This window comes from Tauraco erythrolophus, chromosome 11 (genome assembly GCF_009769465.1).
Source record: "Tauraco erythrolophus isolate bTauEry1 chromosome 11, bTauEry1.pri, whole genome shotgun sequence".
In the NCBI taxonomy this organism is placed as follows: domain Eukaryota; kingdom Metazoa; phylum Chordata; class Aves; order Musophagiformes; family Musophagidae; genus Tauraco; species Tauraco erythrolophus.
Window position 1 is genome coordinate 7769840 of NC_141475.1, and position 25333 is coordinate 7795172.

Below are 25333 nucleotides of genomic sequence, written 5' to 3' on the forward strand. Positions count from 1 at the left end.
AGGTACATGAGAGAATCCATTAGTTTTATACTCAATATGGTGTACCGAATAGTTTATGCTTAAACACTTATTTTATAAGGTATACCAAATATAATTTTAAAACAATCAGCATTAAACTGCATTTTCTTTTCAATTAGTGAGTTTGTAAGGGTAAAGAAGTGCCTCCCAATCCTTCACCTCCAATTCCTCTGTTTCATAATATACTGTCATGGAAAATATCTTCTGCTTTGCTTAGCTGACTAAATCTGGTGGCAATACAGTGACATCTGAAGAGAGTTTTAGGGCCATTGTTGTCAGGGTTTCATATTGGCTGTCTATGGGTATGTAACTGGTATCTCATTTAGGAGCTCAAACTTGCTCTGCTGTCAGTAGAGCCTTGAGAATGAGATTCCTGTGGCTCTCACCCACCTTAATATAATCCCAAGAGGTTTCTCTTCCTTTTATGTATGCAACCAAGGCAGGGAAGAGTCTTGGTTTTGACTGGGACAGGGTTCGTTTTAATTTTTAGCAGCTAGAATAGCTCTGTGTTTTGGATTTAGTCTGGGATTCTCTATGAGAACGCTGATAGTGCACTGATGTTTATAGTTGGTACTCAAGGACTTTTCAGCTTGGCATGTTTTGCCAGTGTGCAGGAGCACAACAGACTGGGAGGGACCATGGCCGCCAGGACAAAGGATCCACAACTCCCCTTATGGTTTGAACTTAGACTTAGAATTGAGGGCTAAATTGGGCAATGAAGTATTCCATATCACACAGTGTCATGCCCAGTATATAGATGAGGGTTGGCTGGACAGAAGGGCTTTTGCTATTCTGGGACCTCTCACTCTCGGACTCTCAAGAGTTCTAGCTCTCTTTCTTGCTCTTTTTTTCGGGCCTCTTGCTTGTCTGGGATTGCGGTGTCGGGATTTACCTGTTGCGCGATCGTTAGCCAGGATGGGACAGGCGTTGATCACCAGGCGTTGATTCTGTTGATCACAGAATTACACGTCAATAAAATGCACAGATCAGAAGTTATGCTGCTTTAAGGTCTTTGAAAGCTAGTTTTAAAAGAAGTACATTTAAAACACATTTTTTTAATTTAATTTTTATTTAATTTTTCAAATTCTCTCCCCATATACGAAGCTGACCTAACATTAGCATACGTATTAGAGAAATCCAAGTTCTGATACAGGTAGTAGCTATGGAAAAGCTTCCTCACAAAGGAGTACAAATCATTCCATGTAACAACCACTACTGCTAACAATTGGAGGAATGGTGAGGCTGTAGTCTCATAAGCATAAAAGCACTGGTCCAGAGCAAAGCAATCTGGTTGGGTGGTTTTTTCCTTTGCTGCCTGCCACCAGCTGTTAGAATTCAGGAACATGCTCAGAGAGACTTTGTGATCAAATTTGAGCAGTGCTATGCAGGCTGAGGTTCCAACTACAGGTTTTATGTGGAGGTTAAGTGTGCACCAGTATTCTTATGGAAAAAAACACTGAACTTGTAGATTGTGATGATGCTTTTTAATGTGTCACCTGTTAATTTAACTGCTGGGAGTATATTGATTCTTTCTTTTCCCATATGCAGTGCATTTTTTTTCTGGCCTGCCTTAATTACTACATGCATACTGTATTTATCACCACTTCAGAGGCAGGGCATATTGATTTTACAGACAAGGAAAAAATGTGTCATGTAAGGGAGCTGCTAAAGGATAAATGTAGAAAGGGAAACCCAAAGCGATTATTTTTACAAAATCCAGTACATAATATGAATATTTTAGAGCTTTATTTAAAGTTTTCTGAAGAGGTTGTGGAGATATTGGGGATATATTTGTAATCTGCACAGCTCCGCTTAGTGGTCTAGAATATACTGACCCTTTGCCACAGCTGTTTTAATCCTTTTCAGTTTCAGCAATGTATAAATTAAGTAAAGCCAACACGTGGCAAATATCTGCTGTAATGCACAGAGTCTATTACTGAAGTAGAATAAATAATGCTACAAGATTTAACAATTTTTTTTTTTACTGGATTAATTTGATTAGTCTGTGTTTGCACTTTGCTCTTCCCCAAAATGAATATGCTGGCAGATTATACTGTAGCACAAAGCCAACTTGAGGTGCATACCTGTTGATTCTCACAAAATCAAATTTTTACTAAAAGCCTGCATATTCACAGCAGAAATTTATTTTTGTTCATTAGAAAACAGAAATACACTAGGTAACCTGGGTATCTAATGAAGTAAGCACATCCTGAGTGCAGAATGTGTATATACTGAATTACATACTTGCAGTCTACCCTAGGACAATTGTAGCAGTATGTCTTTTATTCTTGGTGGTGAAGGGATAATTAAAAAAAACCCACAAGCACAAAGAAATCATAAGGTGCTTATAGACAATGAGAAAAAGAGAAAAAATCAACTCAAACTTATCTCCCTATATCACTTAATCAGCTTTTGCAGGTAGCTCAGCTACTGAAATTTAAGTCAAAGATTTATTAGAAGAAATTAAAAGAGAGCAGCAGAGTTTTAGCAAAAGCAATGCCCTAAAGTATGTTCTTTTCTTGTTTTAGACTAACTTCTAGTAATTGTAGAAGTCTGTGGATGAGAACTGACAGTAGGAAAACAACTAAGATACTAAATGAGTTTCTAAAGTAGTAGATAAAAGCTCATTCAACAACGTTTTTAAAGTTCCCGTTCATCAGAGACAACAGTTCTAAGCCCCAGCGTGCGACATGTGAAAGCCTTTTCTACACTCACCTTTGGATTGCCTTCATGAAAAACTCATCAATCTTGTGCATAATGACTACACTGCCTAAAATTCTTAAGAAATGTCATTTTTATTTTGCATATGTAAATATGCAACATTTTTCTTTTAAAAATTGCAAATATATGTAACTTTTTCACTTTTACTTAAATCTGCTCCCAAATGTTTCTAAATTAATATGTTTTTCAGGCTCTCTTTCCTACAGTGGCAGTATTCTTTAGGTCTGTATTAAAGCTGTAATGAAACTGTCATTCAGAACCCTGAAGTCTTTAGTTTTGAGCTTCCTATTTGTATGCAGTACAGTGCTTTCTCTCAATGCCTTAAAAATATATAATAAAGATATTTGGATATATCAAAATACATAAAAAAATTTCTATCGAAATATATTGGAACCATTTAAATGTCTAGTGCCACCAACAGAAAAGAACAATCCCCAAATTTGTAAATTTCTACAAAGCTTTTTCAGAAAGGATTATTTTGGTGATGAAAAGAAAAATGTGATATTTTTAAAACTCAAAATAATATCCCTATCCCCATCCAAATATCACCTGCGTTCCGTGCTCTGAACGAGGGTGACAGGTGCCGTGCTTTGAAGCAGATTTCCAAAGCACGTGGCTGCTTTCAGAACAGGGCAGGGGGGTTGATCTGGGTGCTGTAACTGGGTGGACAATGCCGACGCCTTTAAGCATAAGATCAAAGGGAGACTCCCTGCGTTTGTTGTCGTCTTTAGGGAAATGAGATAAAAACGCAGAGCCTGAGTTGTCTCTGCATGTTTACAAAATTTTCACAATGATGACCTCCATCAGCTCTGTGCAGACATTTTTGCAAACAAGGAAACTGTTCCATTGTTAAGGTTTTTGTATAAGCACTGTACATGTTCCGTAAAGGATTTGAGATAAATATGTTTCTGAGGAACTGGCAGATTTATAAATATAGTAGATATACATCCAAAGAAAGTGTTGCTGTTAATAAACGTATAACAATAATTAGTAATACTAACTATTAATTGATGAGTGTGATAATAATTCAGCCTCTTAATGAAAATACGATGTGCTGCAACTCTTTATTAGTTTATGAGAAGCAGCACCTTCTTCACCTTCTGTAGACTTTGCATTTTTCTAGGCGTGCACAGCCATTGAAGAGGACATTTTTGTACAGAAACAGTGACACACAAGCATGACTAATTTTCTCTTTGCTACTTTACAAAAATATGCAATTTATAATCCCAAGTGTGCCCCTGACTGCCTTGCAAGCAGAGGTAAGCATTAGTATTCTAGCTGCTTGGGTGTTGTAATCCCTGTGTGAATGTCGTTCTTCCTTCCTTAATGATCCCGTTTTGCTAGAAATGAATGTAATAGCCTTCTCCACTATAGTCTTGGTTATAGAGTGGCCTAAATGTTTTACTTATTGAAATACTACCAAACAAAGCAGATTTATTGAGAGGACACAGAATTCATCTGCGATGAAAAAAAGCCTGCTACCAAAGTGCTCCATGGTCTTATAAACAGTTACAGTTCTGTAAAGGCCAGTACCTCTTGGAGTGACATTCCAGCAGATGCACGCCAGTTCAGACAGAATGATTTATATTCTGTAAAGTTAGGTTGAGCAAACAGCAGTGCACATTCTTTTTGCAATTTAAGTCACCTCTGCTGATAAGAATTCAATTGTAGAAGTGAAGTAATTCATTCAATGTTAATGTTTAATGGAAATCATACTCAAGAGTTTTTTCCATAAGAAGGAAAAGAGAGGAGGAGATTTGAACACCTTCATGATTTCTATGTATATCTTTTATTCCCTGTCAAAAAGTTAAGCTCTGTGTTTGCAGATTTAAAACACCTCTAGTCTGTGACAGAAGTGACGTATTGGTCAGGTTGGCCTCCCCAGCCAGCTATTTGCAATGACTACTACACTCTTCTTAACTAACCACAGCGTTTTCAAGGTTTAGCACATAACTTGCTGCCAGTAGTCAGTGTCTTCAGCCCAAGCCCTCAGAGAGCGTCCCTCTGAGGAGATGCTCTAGTCCCATTAGCATTTCTTTTGGCATTTGACCTTTGGGCACAAGCACGACCACAACACAGCTGACATTCTGACCTATTTAGGATTTTTTTTTTTTTTCAGAAGAAACTAGATAATTTCTTCTCGTGCAACTATTCAAATTTTAATCAGTTAGTAAGACTGGAATTCAGTCTAATTTACATGAGAGTTAATGAAAGAATATGACCCAGTGAGCTGACCAGTTTGTTAGCAACATATTTTAACAAATACAAAATAGAAAGGAGGGAAAAGGAGAGAATAATTAAAAAAAAAAAAAAACAAACTCCCATGGTATTGAATTTACTGGTTTGGTATCAATTAATATTTAAGGTGCTATAATAGATTAAATGCTATAGGTAAAAACATAAAATGCTGAAACTAGTATCAAGGGGAAAGAGTAATAGAGGTACTGGAAAAAAAGTATCTGAAAGTTGGATAGGAGAGCTGTGGATCAGAGGGATATAAGAATGAGGGAATTACCTAAAGGATAAATCTGTTTATTGCTGCTTACAAATACTTGAAATGGAAAATTCTTTCAGAAAATAAAACTTAGCCTAACTCAATGTGTTTACCACTCTGCTGATGGTAGCCAAATCACAATGAAAGACAAGATGGAAAAGAGCACTCCAGGTAGGTTGAAAGCATTTTAGCATTTTCAGATGAAATTGTTAAAAGAATGTACCTTCACCTTGTTGCATTTTTCTATTTATTATTTTCTCTTTATGTTTGAAGTATGTTTACAGTGAAATATCATGACTGATGAAAACCAATACTCTGGGACTTTTTTCCCCCAGAGAATTTAGGATTTGGGATGGTTTATTTCTGAAAGGGAATTTTAAAAATCTGTTTTGCAAAGCAGTTCTGCTCTTATTCTTGTGAGCCTCCCAGCTCACATTAGTAGTCAGCAATTAACACAAGAGAAATATTGTGAAGCTGGCAGTAGGTAAGCAAGAGCAGAATAAAAGAAGCAACAATGTCTGTGGGATAGTGGATAGCAAGTTTTCAGAGAGGCCTTGCTTAGCCAGAATTTGTTCTGCCTCCACCGAGGTATAGCTTTTCCAAAAGTGTAAAGCTAATTTGGAAGAGGATTTGCATTTGTGTTATGTAGTTACAAACACCCGTACTAGAATATGTCTGCTTTGTGCTGTCGTTTGGAGTAGCCAGTAGTTGTGGTTCTGAAATGAATGCACAGATTTTATTCTCTAGACTCTCTGGGCTTTCACTTTTCATCCAAGCTGGTATAAACATAGAACATCTTCTAATCTTGATATGAAAGGATTGCAAACTTAAAATAAAGCCTTAGACATTTGTCATCCTTTAAAGAGGGTCTGATTCATAAGCATCCATGGTGCCAGCATCAATGGCAAATGACATCCAGTTTTTCAAATCACAGTGGAATGTGCATGTCGAAATAATGTCCCTATAACCTCCCCCAGATACGTCATGGTCGGAGTTGACTCCGAGTACGTACTGAGTAGCACTGACAGGGTGTGCAGAGCTGTTTATGTGGGTGAACCCAGTGGTGTGCTGAGCAGTATTTAAGGGCACTTTCAGGAAGCTGGTCAGAGGGCTGGGAATAGGCTTGGCTCTTCAGTATTGAACCGAGGCACTGGGATGCTTCTTAAAGTGCAAGTTCTCTTTGTGTATCTAGCCAAAGAGGTGGATGATCCATTTTGCATGAGTATGCCCCAGCTGATCTAAGTGAGGCTAAAAAAACCCTGTACGGTGTAAAGTGCATGTTTTCACGTGTGCATGCCCAGCCTTTATGTACAAAGCCATGAAAAGAGACGTTGCGCAGACCAGCAAAGTCTGTTTCTAAGCACCATGTGCTTCTCAGACCAAAGTACTTCAGTTTTAGTCCTTTCCAGGCATTCCAATATAAAACAGAAAAATCTCTGACATTCTTAATCAGGAGATGCTGAGCTTTAGTGTCTTGGGAAACTTACTTTATAGGATGTATATTGAGTCTGTTTTCATCTATTTCATAAAAGCATATTCCAATGCAATGGCTTGTATTCATCACTAAGACTTCAAGCTGGTTTGTTCGCCGTGATTTGATTAATATGTTTTAGAGACAGACTGACATGATAGAGTGATTAGATCAACTTAGGCATCCAGCCATCTTTGAAAGCCAAGCCTACTCATCTGTAATTTTGTCTCATTAGGATAGCTTCATAAATTAGATTTTTTTAAAATAAAGTTCTTACTTGAGATGATTAAAATGTCTTTATTTGCCAAACTAGTATGTTTTATAATTTTATTTTCATGGCTTCACTGACATCATATTACATTCCATTGCCACTGTGGAATGCATGCAGGGAAAAAATTGACTTCCTATGGAAGAAGGTGAAGGTGTCTGAAATGACAGCATAACAAATTACACTCCACAATTACTTATTATGTTATTTTGTTGCCTGTTAAATGGTCAGGCATGAAATACTACCTGCTGCTGAGTGACTGGGATGTATTCCAGAGTTTTTAAATAATGTTATTGCTTCCTTGTAGAATATTTGTTTTTACAGTGGGACCTAGTACAGAGAGTTAAAGATCTTTTGGTGGGATATATGTGTGTACCTAAGCTGTAATGAAATTGTATGAAAATTAAGCACCTGACCGACTTGAGTGCTTTTGAAATCTCAGGAAATGCCAAGCTGAGATTTTAAGTGCCTAAATTCCATTTAAAATAAAACTTGGTGTGTTTATGTGTTGAAATTTAAGGAAAAGCATGCAAGTGATGGATTGAGGACTTCAGCAAGCTGTCTACACTTGCACCATCTTATTTTCCAGAATGTGTCAGAAAAAACAAAAGTATTTTATCTAGTGTTGACATCTGCAGTTGGATATCTGCACTTTTCTTGGAAGCACTGGAGCCCAGTTGCTGGGGTCTTGAATTGGAATTTATGTGATTTTGTATTTCCAGAAAGCATCATCTTTGGAAAATGTAACTGTCCCATTGATCAGTCAATACAGCAATCAGACTAGCATCATCCCACTCTCTGTGTATATGACATCCCAAAATGTTTGGGTTTGCTATGTTAAAATACTGTTGCTTTGGTTAAGCATGAGAAGGATTGCTCACTCATTTAGTAGCACTTGGGGCATCCTAAGTGATGCAGTTTAGGGTTGTAAAACAGAAATACTCTGGGGCAGTTCTCTGAAAAGTGTCAAGTATTAGTGCCTGTAGTTTTTGTCATGCAAGGTCTCTCAAACTCAGGCATGTCATTCATTTTGTTTTATATAAAATATCTGACGTGTGTCTGTGAGGCATCACGTTCTAATGACCAGGTCAGGAAACTTGGCGAGCTGTGTTTCCCTGAAAGGGAGGACTGCATAATACTATTCGTGATTGCTGTTTGTTCAATAAAGTTTTCAGTCTTCGAATTTATTTACTTTAAATTTTGGTTTCAGTTCATTTAACCTTCAGAAAACATTTGTGCTGCCTACTGCTTACAAAAGGAAGGCTCTAGCAGCCCCTTGCTGCATTTATCTCTTGCTGTGGAGCTATGATGTCTGCAGTAATAAATGTATCCATTTGAAATAGAAGTGATTAAGTTCTTGTTGAAATGTCTTCTGGAGCAAAACATTAGCTTTTGCTTTCAGAGGGCAGATATTACAGCAGATAGCACTTAACCTGGCCAAGGACAAAGTGTTATGTTTAAATTGTGCTTTTCTGCTTGCCTCTATGAAACAGCAAGGATATCTGCATTCAAGCACTTCCATTTCTTAATACATCAAAGCAAGCATCTCTACAGAATTGGAAAGGAGCATGATTGTAACTATTGCCTTATTTTTAAAAACAGCCCACCCATCCTACCAATTTGCTGTGATTTATTCCTTTGAACTTTTAAATCTGAAAGATACAACAAAGGAAAAAAGAATTGGGCAAGCATTGATATTTACACACCAGACTTGTGTCTTCAGAGGCACTGATTCAGCTAGCTGGACGTTTCTGAACTAAAACTGAATTTGACCATCTTGCAGTAATCCCTGGTTGTCCAGCTCGGAAATTCATATGAGATTTGACACTGGTATTGTCATCTTGAAAGTATGTTGTAACTCTGGCCATTGCTTTTCAAAGCTGAGCTATATCAGCGAAACCATATAGATCCTCATTTGGCAGACTAACGGGGAAAAAGTTCAAGGCCAAATGATGGAGCATGGAGAAGATTTGGGTTTCCTGCCCCGATCAAGTAGACACATAGACTACTTCTCCATCCTTATATATGCAGAGCACAACAGAGGTCTTTCTAGCACAGTGGAGGTCCTGATGCATTGATTAGGTCTTTGTGAGTATTAATGCAAAAAGTTAATAATGACAATTGAACCAGATTATTGATGATAACTCATCAATGTAGTGACTAAGTGCTATATATTCTCTTAACTTGAAGCTAGTAGGGATCCCCAGTAACTATACTGATACATCCAAAGTATGCACCTCTTCCATACAGTTTTGTGTTCTCAAAAGTCAATGTAGACATTAAGAAACTAATATCATGTATTAACAAATGTGAAAATACAGACCAAATACTAAACTGACTGATACTTCTATTTTACCCATGCCTTGTTTGCAAAGAGTGTGGTTTAAGATGATTCTATTTATCAAACATACTCTGCATGTGTACCCTGCGTATTTATCAACACTAGTTTACACTTTGATTTGTTTTAGTGATGTATAAATTGCAATAATATTATTTTTTTCTATGAGTGGAATTTGGAAACAATACAATTTAAAAATGTACGGGATATAAAAATTAGTCTCTTGACAATAAATAATAATTAATAGTTTTCTCTTGCGTTGTGTCTTTCAGATCTGTGATAAAGAATGGCATTACTACGTTGTCAATGTTGAGTTTCCCGTTGTTACCTTATACATGGATGGAACAACATATGAACCTTACCTGGTGACCAATGATTGGCCTATCCACCCTTCACACATAGCCATGCAGCTGACAGTTGGTGCTTGTTGGCAAGGTAATACGACAGCAAATAGGAGACAGTAGAATTACACATTCAAACCAAAAAGAAATCTATGTCTCTCTGACTATACAGTAAATAAATTAATAAAAGGGGGATGGTATAAAATCAGAAGTAAATCCAGAGTTAATAATGAATCAAGTCCAAGGATAAAATGGATGGGACATTAACAGGCTTTGCACTTCCATCATCTGAAGAAGGGCTGAATACAGTTTGTGTATTCAGTGTAAAAAATTGTCCCCTGTATCTTTTGTCTTCACTTTTAATTGTTTCACTGTTCTCCAACTTTAAGCAAACTATCTAAATATTACGCTAAAGAACTCCAGCTATCTCCTGTCAGTCTCTGCCTCAAATTTCTTTCACAACTCATGGCCCGACCTTGCACTCTTCACATTGCATGTATATCACCAGTAATTCCACTAATCTGACCAGTTCACCCTGATATAGACCAGATGTAAAAGTCAAAGCAAAGTAAAACCAATAGTCTCAACCCCAGAGCCATATTTCTATGGGCCTTTGCTTAAATATCAGTTTTTCCTGTTTTCTATCCTTTATAATCCCAGTCTTCTCATTTTTTCCTCTGGACTTTATGCCACTGTTTCTGTTCTCTGGCTTACATCTGAAACAGTTTTCTTTTTCTGCTCATCTGCTCATGTAAAGTTGTCTCCATTACCCTTCCATGTTGATCTTCTGTTTATGCACTGTGTCTTGTTTTCACTTCAAACAAAGTATGAAGCGAAGCAAACTGCATAATTAGGAAAATTGCTTTAACACAGATTGTGTTTCTTCCCCAGTCTTTAATGTTGGCTCACTGTCTCTGTTATTACCTTGTTTGCCAGTTTGATCTCTGCTCATTTACAATATGTTATCTGCAAAATTTGGACATTTTATGCATGGCAGAGCTGTTCTGTGTAAAGAATATTAGAAGCAAATCCAGCTGTTAGATTATGAACGCCTTGTGGTAAAGATCCAATCTTTACTTTGATGGCAATATGCAGAATAAAGCCACACTAATCCTAAAAACAAGATTTGATAAGTGTTGAATATTGATCACTGAGATAACTGTTATGATAGCTAGCTAATCAGTATGACACTAATCCCATATATTTGTAAAAGTAAAGACTGATTCTTGTCTAACTGGTGTTTGCATGTGTAGGCTTCCATCACTATAGGGTAGTGTATCACTTTAGGTGTATTGGAATTCTTCATTGGTGTTAAATATATAACAGATACGTTTTATTTTACTCTTAAGGTATTAATATTTTAAGAGAATGTTACTCCTTTTTTAGCCAAAAATACATAGTGAAATACGTCTCAAACTCTTGGGAAACCAGAACTTCAGTTTAGCCGGTAGTTTACTGGGGTGGCTGGTTGACAGATACCAATTTGATTAACATGAATTTTCTTTTAGTTTGATCTGTTTGTAGTTTCGGTGCAGTATTTTTAAATCAAAGTTCCAGAGTTACCAAATGCAGATGGAATTTGAGAGTGGAGTTAATTCAGTTCTTTCCAGACATGAGCAAATGCCACAGACTGTGAATAGTCATTGAGTATTGCCCTCTGAAAAATCAGCATGTCTCAGGAGCCGTGCTAAAGAAATTTTGTTGTAATCCCTTACTTCATGTGTATTTCTATGTTTTTCTGCATAGGTCTACATAAATATTTTTGTGCGTTAATTGCATTACTTTTGCCTCTTAACTTCTTTCATTCACACTCTCTGTTTTTATCACTCTCTAATAGCAATCTTCAGGGATTTTGTTCCTAAAAGTACCAGTATTGGTGGGAATCCACTCCCCTCAGCCCTCACCTGAATCTCGTGTTAATCATAATGCAGGTGACAAGATTTGAGAACTGTAGAGTAATAACTTTATCTGTGGAACATGCTCTGTGTAAGCCAAAGCTGTGCCAGTTTGCCACACTGCTGCATCTGTGGGTTTCATCTACCTCCAACGCGGCTGAATACAATAAGAATAATCTTGTTTCCTTTGCATCTTTGTCTCTTTATCTCACATTGTTAAGATAAAGTATTAAGGTAAAGCTTCTCATATAGGCTCACAATACATTTAGACCACAGATTATATTTGATATTTAAGCTATTAAATAGAAAGTTGCAATTTTTTTCAGGCATTTTTCACTTTGCATTGATTAACTTGATGACCTAATGAATAACCATTCAGGAGAAGATTCTTCTGCCTTTTTGGTGAAACACCTGATTTAAACTACTGAAATTTTACCTATTGCTGCTGTCAATATTTACTGCAAGATTATGTTATTTCCATTTTCATAGTGTGAGAATTGGAGCTCAGAAAAAAAAATTCCATGTCATGAAAACCTCAAGATTTAGCTAAGACACTGTGGTAAAGATTCTGATAAGCTATCATGTGTCAGACAAAAAGTTGAACTTTTAATGCTTATATGAAACAAGATTTCAAGATAGTGCTTTTGGCAAAGCTAATCTTTTGATAAGTTTGTTTTGATCACCACAAACTATTTTAAATGCATGATATGGAAAGTCACTTTGGTAATAAGATTCAGCACTCTATTTCAGTCTGTAGAGTTGTAAGTATTCAACATTTAAAACCAATTACTCTGTTTGGAATGTTAATTTTCAAAATCTATATATTTCAAGAAAAAGCGGTTCTGTCAAACCAAAGGATTTGACTATAAATAGTTTCAGTGAAACCATTAAATTTATCTACTTAGGAAGATACATTTTGGCCAGTACATTGACTTTACGTTTTCAAAGTATTAGAAAACTGCTTTACAACCACCTACAGTTTATTTCTGTAAAAATATGCAGTGATTTTGGTGTCATGAGCCATTCAGGGGAGTCCTTGTTAAGAGGATATGAGGAGTTTAATGAGGAGTTTTTAGCTCCAGTTTGCTCAGACTTTTTCCTTCCCTTTTCATCAAAGCGCTGGTAAAACAGGAACACAAGGTCTAACCTCTGCCTTCAAAAGGACAAGGCTTTTTTTTTCTGTCTTTACTAAACAATTTTATAGTGCTGAGTATCCAGTATCCATTTGTCAAAGTCACATTATTTGAAAAACAATCTCAACTCAGACAACTAAACGAACAAGAAGAAATAACATTCCTTTTTCTTCCCACACCAGTTCTGATTTGCTCATAGCAAAAAGTCTGTCATCATGACTGCAGGGCAGCTTAAAAACTGATGTCCAGGACCAGGAAGAGTGTATTTAGAGGGCAAAGCAAAACATTAAGAAAAAAAATAATTGTAATTTACTCTGTTAGCACTAATAGGAAAATCTGCTACTGCTATGAAGGATTTACCCTTTCATAGATGACAATTTTCATTTTTGGTCTGGAAACTGGAATTGTTCTGCTGTTTCTCTAGGAATCTGAGAATCTTCCAGGTTATGAGACAAGTGACTCTTTCAGCCCTGATCTTTTCATCGCTTACACTGGTACTCATCCTGAGGTTACGTAGCAACTATCATGCTTGCACCTCCTTCTTGTCTTTCTCGGAGTTATGTCATGCAGGAGTCTCGGGCACAGAAAGAGAATTCTTTTCTTTGAGATTAATATTTCCTATTATTAATATTTCTGTTTCAGAGTAACTCTTTTCTGACTTTTATAGCCTTGTTTATAGCATCCATTATGAAAAGTTAGGTTAGTTTTTGTTTCTGCTTTCGGTTGTTCAAGTGAAATATAAGAGCAGTTTAAGTTCAGTGCTGTTCTTCTGAATCTAACATGAAAACAAAACAAATCTCTCAGGCTTACATGATAAATTTAAACTTTAGCCTATGATGTGCTCACTGGCCTATTTGCATCAAACCAATTGCTTTTTTTTTTTTCCTTCTGACATCAGCATTCCAGTTGTAACAGGCATCTTTCCTACATCTTTACCTGTCTTGGCAGTGTAAAAAGCATACTTGAGCTGTGTGTTCCTGTTTTTATGCAATATTTCTTTAAATAATATGAGTTGGGTGCCAGGAATCTCCTAAAAAGACAAAAAATTAGCCTTTTTCTGAAGAGCAGTCTTGTCTAGGGGGCAAGAGGGTATCGGAGGCAGAAGTTAGGGTCCCAAGGTATGGATGGCAGCCTGGAAACAAGCAGAGAGTGAAGATGGCTGAACGAGCAGAGAGCCAGGCTATAAAGGTGATGGAAGAGAACCTTCCTAGGCTCTGTCAGGCACTGGGTAAAGTTTACTGCAGCCCAGGAAGTCACTCAATTACCTAAAATGAAGCCTGGGAGATAGTTTCCAGCTTTAATGACACATTGGGCATGAGAAAAGTTGGATAACAAAATCTTTTTCACGTTTTGTTCTGGCATAATCAATATGAATTTTCTCTACTTAAAATTAGGTATTCTGGATGTTACTCTACTATAATCTTCCTTTTTTAGTTTAAAAGCCTTGGTTATTTCCTCAGGGAGCTCATTAAAGGGAAGATCTAGCAGAGCTACCTCGTTGATTTAGGGTACTACGACAATGGTTGGGATAGAGTTAATTGTTTTTTATTTTGTGTAGTTCCTGTTCAATACTGCTACACTGTAGGGGGGGTAGTTTATTTGAGGGTGGGAGTTAAAGCATTATCTTCAGGCTAAACTGGTTACGTTGATTCAGTTACATGTGACCTAAGAGCAGTGACAGCTGGAGACAAACTTCTTAACCCGTTGCAGCCTATTATCTCCAACATAGTGCCCGTCTTCATGCGTGGCAAATCCTAACTTCTCTAGCTGTGATTACAGTGACGCTGCGCCTGGGAAAGGTAATGCTGACGACAGAGCTAAGCAAACTGGACTCTTACTGAGCTAACTGAGGGTGGAAACGAACAGTTTGGAGTGCTAGTACAGCTGTTCCTGAAATTAGGCCTTTATGTACCCTGGTAGAGCTTTCTCTGCAGATATTTAGGGTTAAGAATATAACAATTTTAGCTTCTTCAGAAGGCCTTTTTGTTCACATCAGTGGTCTCTCAGATGATTTTCAAGGGTGTGACTTTGATGCAGGTGGGATGATTTAGGTCCAAAGTACTGTTCTTGCTGTAATGGTGAAAGAGATATTAAGGCAGAATTACACTTTGTCAATGGTATCTAAAGGACAAAATTGACTTGCTTGTATGTGTGCTTCCCAAAACAAAGGAGACACCAAAGAGAACATGTGGGAAGTGTGACCCTGGCACTGTCTCTGAACCCCTACCTCCCTGAATGGATGTTAGAGCAGACATAGTCCATCGGGATAGGAGAGACCTCCTCAAGGCTCAGCTTCAGCTCTCGTTTCTACTCTCTTCTTCTCTAGCAATAAAAATACCCTAGCTTTGCCCTTCCAGCTCAAGATCCTGGAGAGCTTTCTAAACAATGACGAGGTAACATGGTTCTGCAGCAAGGAAGTTGAGTTACCCTCAATCTGTGAGGATAAAGTGCAGTATCAAGAGTGTAGGTGATTTTTCCTCAGGTCACTTTAAAAAAATCTTCATCACAGCAAGAATAGAATCAGGCTTCCTGATGAACCACAGAATTGTTCTTATTCTCTGTTTTAACTTCTGCAATCTGGTTTCATTCTCCTAAGCAATACAAACAAATTAAGGTTATCTTATCCTGGAGCTGCACCTTCCAGGAGCTTGTCCTAGTAAGTTCTCCTCCGAGTTCATTATTTTTGATTCAGTTTATTTGAGGACATAGCAAATGGACCCTTTTACAGAGTGAGAAATTTCTTCCATTACACCAAGGTTTATAGGTTCCCATTCTGATCCTTTATTGCTAAATATTCTGTGGCAAAGGCAGCCAGAAGAAGGGGGCAAGTTACATGATTTGGTAGAGTAATCATCATTTGTACAGGCTGTTGACAAACTTCCTCCAGGTTTCTCTGAAAAGATAAGGTTTTGAGTTCATACTCTTTCTCTCCCAAAATGGCTTGTTTCTTTATTTATCATTACCGAAGTCCTGTCAGGTAAGTAGTGACACAAGTTAATGACTTGTCACAAGGTTATATTGTAGCTTACCATGACTGTAAGTCATTATTTTTAATAATGCCACTGTTCTAGAGTGCTGCAGCTTCACAGTGTAATTATACTGGCCACATTGCGCAGGGGAAGGTCTTCAGGAGAAGCCTGTCAACAGGCAAACTTCGTTATCATGAATATAGCAGAAGGCTATCGTCATTCCTGTTTTCTAAGTAATTTCTGGTTTACATTCTATTTTTCTTTTGGGTTCTTCTGTCATTTTCTTCTTTGCACAACTGAGGCTGGTGAACAATTTTTTTATAGAGTCCTTCTGTGGAATCACCTTATTAACCTTATCACAAAGTTGCAGTCAGAGAACTGACTTGCTATTCATGGCAAGAAGAATGGTAAGAGTTAAAAGTCAGAGAGGGATCAGATCACTGAGAGCCAAATACACTCTAGGCAGTGTGGCAGCAGCAGCAGCCTGTGTCAGTCCACATTGGGCTTCCCCCAGAAACGAAGATATTCAGCAGATAAAGATCATGCCCCTACTTTGCATGCCAACACCAGTGGATCTGCCTTGGGGACTGACATAGCTGGCACCACCCTGAGGCCTCAGTGGAGTGATGGAAGCAAACAAATTAAAGCAAGACCACCTAGGTAGATTTCAACATAATGTAATGCTGAATATCTGTATACTGATGCTTCTGTTACTATAGCAGTGTTCTCTCTATATTGCCACCATTCTCATCAAAAACAAGAGGGAATGGATTTCAATGCGCTTCACAGATCTTTGCTGGAATTTCAGCTGTAACAGCAATACAAGCATATCTGGAAGTGTAGTTTAGGAGAGTGTTTTCTTGAAGAGCTGAATTTGCATTCAAATCTGTCACTAATTCAGCATAGATATATGTCCCTTATTTAATTGCATTTCTGCACTGGGGACTATGCACCAGCACAGGAATGTTATTTGGAGAACAGGAGTATAGTTTTTTGGGCAGCATTAACATCACTTGGACTGTGATCTATTCTAGGATATGTAAGATTGTAACATTTTATCATGGTTGTCATAATTTCCCACAGTTCCTCTAGAAATAACAAAAATGTATTGGCTTAATTGTGAGAGATTATAGAGTGTTTTCCTTATCTTGAGAAAAATTTTCTTAAATAGATTCAGTTATACCACACTTTTGATCTGTGGATCTGTTGCACAGAGATAGAGTAGCATATACATACTTAAGAGCAGGGAGCCCTTAGTGTTCTCTGTACTTGCCTTATTACAGATAACACTTCAAAGCCTAAAGCTGTCTGTGTGAGGTCATCAGGTTATGATATCTACCAAGACCAGGGGCAGACTTAAATAGCACCATGTTTGATGAGGAATTTTCTGAGTAATTTTTGTCTGAAAGATGTAAAAATACAGTAAAACTTTTTTGTGCTGAGAAGCTCAGGTAGTATAAAAACTCAAGTCTCTAATTGGGACTACTCCTGAAATCTGTGTTAGGTTTCATCCTGTTTAACAACCAATCTACTTGTCAGTGAATTAAATCCAGCTCCCTAAACTGCCATAATAAAGAGAGGGGATAAATCTGGGGGCTTGGACCTGAGGACCTCAGAGCCAGAATGTCTTCCAGCTGCTTCCGGATTCACTTGAATCTTTATGCTGGGATTCTGAATACTCCGTCATTCCTTAATTATCTGGCTCAGTATAACCAGAGTCTATAATGTCTTAAAAGAATCACATCTCAGTTGGAAATTCTCTTGATTCATTATTTCCAGTGAAAACTTATTTGTGCTTAGACTGTCCTGATAATTGGTTGCCCATTATTAGGGTAGGGCAAAAGGCCTAAAAGAAGATCTATGAGCTCAACAGAGCCACTTGTTTTGACAAAAAGGCATGATTATTCTTGGGAAATTGGTAAGTGAAAGTAAACAGCACTTTACATCTCTGTAGTCAAAACAACGCAACTGTAAAATTCAATGGTAATTAAATTCTGTCACAATTTATATCAACCCAATGTGAAATTAAAAAAAAGAAAACAAATACAAAACAAAACTGTCATGGAAATAAGCTCTGCTTCATTAATGAATGCTCCTTAACCCCATGAAGTCTGAATCCTGAGAATCTTCCAAGTTTCCCCTGGCATCTTTCATGTTATATCTAACAGAACCTCCTCATGGCTGGGATCAGAAGGTGTTTGCTAGATGACAAAACTTAATCCCCCTGAATTGTTACTCATCTGAGAGATTCTAGCTGTTTATGACAAGGTGACATGTATACTAGAAGCATTTGTTTTCCTCCATGTACACAAGGGAGACGTCATGACTGATCTGCCCACAAGTAGGACAGGCATCTGCAACAGTACTCATCTAAAATTAAGTAGGTTAATTCTTCATTTGTTCTGTTGTGTTTGAAATTCCAGGCACCAGCTGTAACTGTGCTTCTGACTGTTTAGGAACATGCCCAACACTGATACTGTAAAGTCTCGCTTTCATTGGCAGCTTGATCTCTCCCCGCTGAGGGCTGCTGGGGGGGTGCAGCACACCACCTTCTCTGGTGTGCGAGTCCTCTGACTTGTGCTTCCTGTTCCAGCGTGCTGTGGTGCTGGGCTTGGTGTGAGTGAGCACAGGCGCCAGCTGTGAGTAGCTCAGGAGGGAAGTAACACTCGGCTGTAGTCAGAGGGTTATAAAGTCCTTGTAGAGAGGGAACCCCCGACCCAAGTGTCAGAGGTGCCCCTGTCTAACACTACCCCTAGGCTGCAACTAATATCATGGGACATTAGTAGACCCAGATAATTCTAGTTACCTGGATAATCCCAGTAGCAGTATGCACTTTATTTTTGCAGCTTCTGAGCCCTGTGCCTATTTTATGTCTCAGCTGTCTTTCTCAGAACCATAACCCAAGTGTCTGCTATAATGGTTTTATCTTGTGGGAAGCGCAGCAGGCCAGGGCAGGACCCTTCTTCTGTATGTTTTGGTGTCAGTGTGTGTGTGCTGTACTTGTTCACCTCCACCAGCATTCACACTTAGCAGAAAAGCAAAGTAACTCAGAAAGACTTGATGAAGGTGACCCTGGGTAAAGTTCTGGTGGGAGGGACGCCTCTGCTTCTAGTACCTAAGCTGCTCTATTTGCTCTGCGTTAATAGAGTTCCAGGCAGAAGAGATCAGAACCAGCATAGAAAAAGAACAACCCTAGTCCAGAAAAAAAAGTTATTATTTTAGCAAGTGAAAAATGTGATGCATACTACTTTGACAATGACTAAGCAGTGAACAGCATTACAGTGAATAATTATGTATGTCAACAGTTCCTCTGGATGCCTCCCACAGTCTGTTGACACCATCTTCCCATTATGAGGATTGAATTAATGCCAAAAAGCCAACATCCATCCTCCTGTATCTGCCAGACTTCGGGAGTGGCTGTGTGTGCTAGGTCAGGTGGAAAAAGCAATGCACAATTTTATCAGCGTCTGAATAACAGTGTGGCCTGTGTTGCCTCAAAACTGTGATGGCGAACACAACATTGACATTTAAGGAGGGGAAAAAAAACAGTAGCTTTGAGAATTGGTTGTGCAAAGGTCTGCAGTGAAAATAAGTGCTGTTGTCCTAAAGCGTTGTTTCAGTCTTTTTTGTGTTGCGAACATCAAGCTAACCCCCTGACTGGCAGTAGGGAACGTTCCGTTTTCCTTTGTTGGTTGCATCATTCAGCTAAGTCTTAACCACTTTAACTACCCCTAAGAATTAGCACTCACAGCATATTAATCCATAGCAATCAATAAACATGGAGCTGAGTGCAACACAACATGTAACACAGTTGAGGAGATTTGCTTATTCTCTCAGGTCTTGATGCCATAACATCATTGTGGAGGTGAGCTGTATCTGAGCGCTATCTCACTCATAAAGACCCTAACAACAAAAAAATCCCATGAAATTTGCTGAGTCAGTCTAGGTTAACTGGATGGCCTGACCTCTGGGTAGAAGCTGGGAGATGCTGTGTTACAGAACGCTTTATTTTTCACTGCACCATGAAGTTGGGAAGAAGGAAAAATTTTCGGAGATTTGGGTTGCCTCAAGATCATCATCACTGGAGCTCTGCTTTGTTCTCTGAATTGTTGCTTCAGAAGCTTGTGTAATCTATGTAGGTCATCTTTGTTATCTCAAAAATATTGTTGCTTAGACTCAGTTTGGTGTCAGAACCAAGAGTTAAGTTCAAAGTGTTAAAGCACTAAGAGCCGTTGGGAGTACCTTATGCCTTTTCCTCTGTTGTTTCTTAGCAATTAGTGCTAATTTCATTGATGAGTCCAATTCAGACAATGGAACTGAGCGTTCCTCCTGCCCAATGGAGTCAGTGGCTCTGAGCTGCCTATCAACTGTGTGTGGAGCTGCACAAGCATGAAATGTATCATGCTCAGGGTCAAAGGATCTCTGTTTCAAAAGATCAGTATTTGGAAGAATTTGGAAAATATTCTGTAAATATGTTACTATCAGCTTTACCTACAATTATGTACTGTGCTTTAACATGCTACAGAACTACCGTTTTCATGCTGGATTAAATATATTTATACTCATCTAATCTTGGGAGCTAAGAATTTTGGAGTGACTAGGACTTGGAGTTTGGAACAGCTCAGGCAATTCTCAAGAATGGATTAAGTACGGCTGATCTTGTCTTGGGGCTAGGGCACAGACTGTATCATCCCTCAGTGTCCCTTCAGGTTCAGGTGTCTCTTGTTCTAGTGCAGTTGTCCCAGCCTGAACCACCCTATCGTAACCATGGGCCTAGTTTTAGATTTTCTCTACTGACACAATCTGACACTAGCTAGTCCCAGTTATTTGTCAACGACATTTTCTTGAAATACTTGCTCTTTTTACATAGCAGTCAGTAGCCTGCCCAGAGCAAAGATTGCATCACCTTCTTTACAGTCCAAAGTCGATCTGTGCATCTGCACAAAACCCAATCTTAGTCCTGTGAACTGGGTAGGGATATAGCCTATTCTTCAAATAGTTATGTTTTTTTAGTGTATTTTCTTCATTATATAAAGTAACTTGATTCTTCTTCATAGTGCTCAAACTGCACAGATTTTTAGGTAGCAACATCAGCCTAAAGAAAATTTGCCACTTCATCCCTATCTCAACCCCAATCCACACATAAATCTTCAAGTTAAAGTTCAAGCTTGAGCTAGCTTGCCTGGCAGAAATAGGTTGTTTGACACTAAAGCTGCAAACACCGTAGAGATGAGTTATCTACCAATTACAACATCTCATCAACTGCTGATCCAATTAGTCTGCACGGCTTCACTGTTGCGTGGCGCGCTCAGTCCTCTCAGGCTCAAGGTAGGCAGTAATTCACATGCACGGATAGAGCTAACGCTTGCAGGAAAGACAAGCTCTAAAAATTCTCCTAGAGGAGGATGAGTAAATCACTAAATATCCCAGGAGTAACTCAGATGCTGTGATCACTGGTGCAGGCAGTATGTAATCACGTGTTATTGACAACTCTAAAGATCAGTCTTCCTTTGAAGCTGCTTGGAGTGAAACTGCAGAGAGCGTAGCTAGAGAGCCTCATGCAACGTGCAGAGACAAGACCCCATCTAGCACCAAATGAGCTGCTGCGGGTACGGAAGCACTGTGAGCCTTTCAGCAGAGTGCTGCGCGTTGCCTTGCGTTCACTGCCGTGAATTCACACGGTGTCCTTAGAAAGAACCGTTTGTAGAGAGTGTGGCAGTTTGCTTACACAGAGCCGTAACTCAGCACGACTGAGAACTTCAGGTAGTTTATTGGAGGAGAAAGGCAAAGGCTATGTAAGTGACCTTGTAATAGAAAACTTGCAAATACAGTTTCTATATAAATAAACATTGGACCTTAAACTTTTTTTTTAAATTTGTGTTTGATCACTTCAATGATCTCATCAATTAATGTTTTAAAATGCTGTGCTTCCTTGGACACAGGTTTGGGAAGCCATGTTTATCCTCAGAATATGTAATCACAGCTTTATAAAAACCTGAATACAATACTGGAAAAAGACTGACAAGAATCTTACAGGCAGGCTGCTACTAGGTACCACCCAACAACCCACAAAGCAATTCCACTTGTCACAATAAATGAGATCTCAAATATACTTGGCTAAAATGGATATAAATTCTTTAAATTTATGTTTATAAATTCTTTATAAACCTAAATTCTTTATGTTACAACATAAAGTGAATTATTAGATATGTGGTTTCTGTATTGGTATCAATAATCATTTTATATTCTCTTTCTTGCAGGAGGTGAAGTCACCAAGCCCAGATTTGCTCAGTATTTCCATGGCAGCCTGGCCAGTCTTACTATCCGGCCAGGCAAAATTGAGAGTCAGAAAGTGATTTCCTGTTTGCAGGCCTGCAAGGAAGGTCTGGATATTAATTCCCTTGAGAGTCTTGGCCAAGGAGTAAAGGTGAGGGATGAACTGACATCATCTTTGATAAAAATTTAGAGCTGATTTATAAAGTGGAGAGCTCAAGGTAGAGTACACACAGTACAAATGTACTCCCAGAAGCAATGTAATTTCCCTTAAAGTCATGCAAAGGAAAAGAAGAGCTGTGACACTGCAAAGAAAAATGTTTCCATTATTGCAAAAGTAGATGCTCAGAAAGTAAGGTGCTGCTGATATTTCAGAGTCCATAAGAATTACCAGGTTGTGTTCTCATGCTGATCTTGGTAGTTTTACAGAAATAGAAATGATTCCAAAGAATTATTGAATTTTGATCTCAAGTAGCTTTAAGGCAATGGAAAATGTAAGTGGAATATCTTTCATCTAGAGGCAACTCTGAAAGAAGTCCCAATGCAATAGTACTGAAAAATTTAAAGTGTGTTCCAAGAGGAAAACATTATGGGACATGAAAATTGGACAACAAAAAACCCTAAAGTCGAGAAATTAAAATTTTACATTTGCATATAAGTCTTCATTATGCATTTGACTCTTTACTGATATCGTAACACTTTTTCTATGATTGGAGAATAGCAGACAAAGGAAAATCCTGTTTCCGTTGACATGGTGGCCAGACTGCTTTGCACTCATTAACGCAAATTCTGTTCTTTTGGATACATACCTAAGATCTTGACTAGAACTCCTGTAATGCTACATGAGATGCATCGTCAGTTTCCCTTTACTGATACTATTATTAGATGACGGTGCTCAGCTGCCTAATACGTAAACACACTGTTAAGCTGTTTCCTGCAATCCCACAGATCACAATACCATAGTCCAAAGGAGCTGAGCTTTAAATTCAAACTGGGAAGATACTTTGCCGCAGACTATGCATCCTGTAAAACTGCACAGGTGGTTTTTTAGTGTGTCGTTTTTCAGTGGGGAGGAGGATGATGCTGTAACACTTGATCTAGAGCAGGCAGTGGAAATGCCATGTACTACATTTTATTAGCTAAACTTTTTCATTGTGCAAGATAGGAGACTGATCTGAAATAGACTCAACTGTCTGTCTAGGTGGTAAGCGGCAGTGGTGTAGTATAACTGACGTTTTCTGAAAACAACGGTAAAAATGGAAATTGAAAGTGCAAAGGTAAGGAGGAATTTTGCTAGCTCTAGCTTTTACACATGAGCAAAATACCCCAAAGAATTTCTTTTTTCTCATCCTACCAAGGACATCGTTAAGAATTTCACATTGTTGCTTCTCCCAGCAAAATGACATGCTTATGAGTAAAAGCTATTTTAAAAAGACAATGCATATAAAGAGCAGGTAGGATTTTCTGGAAAGCAACTGTACATGCCTACCAGTAAGTTCTTTGCTGGAATTTTACATGAATTGAAGCAGTGTACAATTGGTCCATGGTGCTTAAAAGCATAGTAATTCCTCCTCTATTGTCACACTCTGAAACTTGACACTATTTGAATAGTCTTATTTCATGGGCTTGGAAAAATCTGTGTTATACCACCCACTGCTGCTCCAGCATGGATGATTGGCTTCCTTACTGTATTAGCAGTGCAGTGGGGAAAATGAGGATGAGGGATTGTTTTCTACCTTTTCTTTCTTTCACCAAACTTCAGAACATTTTCATTTTCCAAAATACAGATGAGGCATAGCGGTTTTTTCAAGTTACGGTTTTCATTTTTACTTCCTCAGCAAGTTCAAGAGTCAGTGCAACAGCAGGAGGAGAAAATGAAAGGAGCCATCAGAAATAGATTGTGATAGGCTTTCTTAGTGGGGCTGATAGAAGGAAGCTCCGATGAAAGTGTAACAGTTGGCACCTGACCTTCAACAGAACAGTAATAAAGAGAAGGGGGTTTTAATGTCAAAAATAAACATACCTGATGTCAGACAAGCCTGTATGACAGTTGCACAGACGATAGGCTCTGTTTGTCTGTTTACAAGGTGCTTAGCAGATGCAGTGTTGGCAAACTGATGTTGGAAGGTGTTTCTGCGGGGCACTTCAGACTCATGAAGCTTCACCTTTAGCCACCTAAGAAAGAGCAATGCAGCTGTAATACATTTTCTGACACAGTAGTGTTGGACTTTTATCTGCAGCCTAATTTTCAGATATCTGTAACAGCTCTCGGGAACACTGTCTAAACAGTCACTATTTTTAGCCTTTTTTAATGAGAAAGACAAAAAGGGCTCAGACTAGAGCTTTCTCCAGTCCCTTTGGCAGCATTCCAGCTGTTCTGGCAGCTGCACTATTAAGTTAACTAGCTAGCTAGGGTCTCCTTTTGCTAATTTTATTCTCTACTACTGGTAGCTTACGGAAAGAAAAAATAAGTGTATGCAGGCTGTGCCTCATGTTAGTCCTCTTTGTTAAAAAATACCTTTCAGTGTGTTACGACCTTTCTGCACAAGCTCTGAACCCAGTCTTTCATGTTCTGTTCAACAGAAAACCCTGTGCTTCCTTCTGTTCTTCACAGTCTGTTTGCTCCTTTGCTTTTTAACCTTTCTCACTGTAAGGAAGTATAGACAACCATTGTCTGTATTAATAGAACATGTTCATGTAATCAATATCCAGCTTTGGGAAGGGACTGTATGTGAGAAGGGTGCATGTCTTTGTGGTTTTTGCTGACAACAGTAGGGTACAAAATCAAGGGGGTTAAGCTGGTTTTCTCTGCAATGCAGACAGTTTGCTGAACCAATTAACAGACAAAAAAATGGAATCAGGATGAATTACGATGAAGATAAAATCAATCATTTGCTATGTGAATATAGTAGCAAAGTTTCTTGGTCAGCAAGCCTGTTCCGTGTTCAGTGCAGTGGACTAGAGAAGGATCAGGGCTACAAGAATAGCCATTGACTTTGCAAGGTTTGTTGGCTCAAAGGAGCAGCTGGTTTTGTGCAAGTAGCAGCTCCATCTTAAATCATGACACCCTTATTGATCACGAGACAGAAAAAAGAGAATCCCCTTTATTGTGTTTGACGTTAATGAAGATGCAGGAGGCAAATATTATAATTGTTTTGTTCTTTCATGTCGAAATATATCTCAGAAAGATAGCCCAGAGTAAAACCAAACCGAAAGCAGGAAGAATACGCTTCTGCATGCTACTCTGCTTTAAGCTAATGTTTTTATATAGAAGATGTGTTTAACCTAAAAAAATTACATAGTAATAAAAAAGATGAGAGTAAGTTAAGGTTTTGAACTCTACAGCTGCAGAAATAGTATCAGCAAAGTTGATAAGACTGGGCAAAGTACAAAAATCAGGAGTAGTTTACTA

At 38.4% G+C, this 25333-nt stretch overlaps 1 protein-coding gene across 1 annotated transcript in view; it reads left to right on the forward strand.

The window, feature by feature from the left end:
• The window catches only part of CLSTN2 (calsyntenin 2), a 225056-nt gene that overhangs the window by 189121 nt on the left and 10602 nt on the right, over window positions 1–25333 (forward strand). The window contains exons 9-10 of the mRNA XM_086618608.1: window positions 9583–9745; window positions 21909–22075. Coding sequence (XP_086474734.1) covers window positions 9583–9745; window positions 21909–22075 — 330 coding nt within the window. The remainder of the gene's footprint in view (window positions 1–9582; window positions 9746–21908; window positions 22076–25333) is intronic.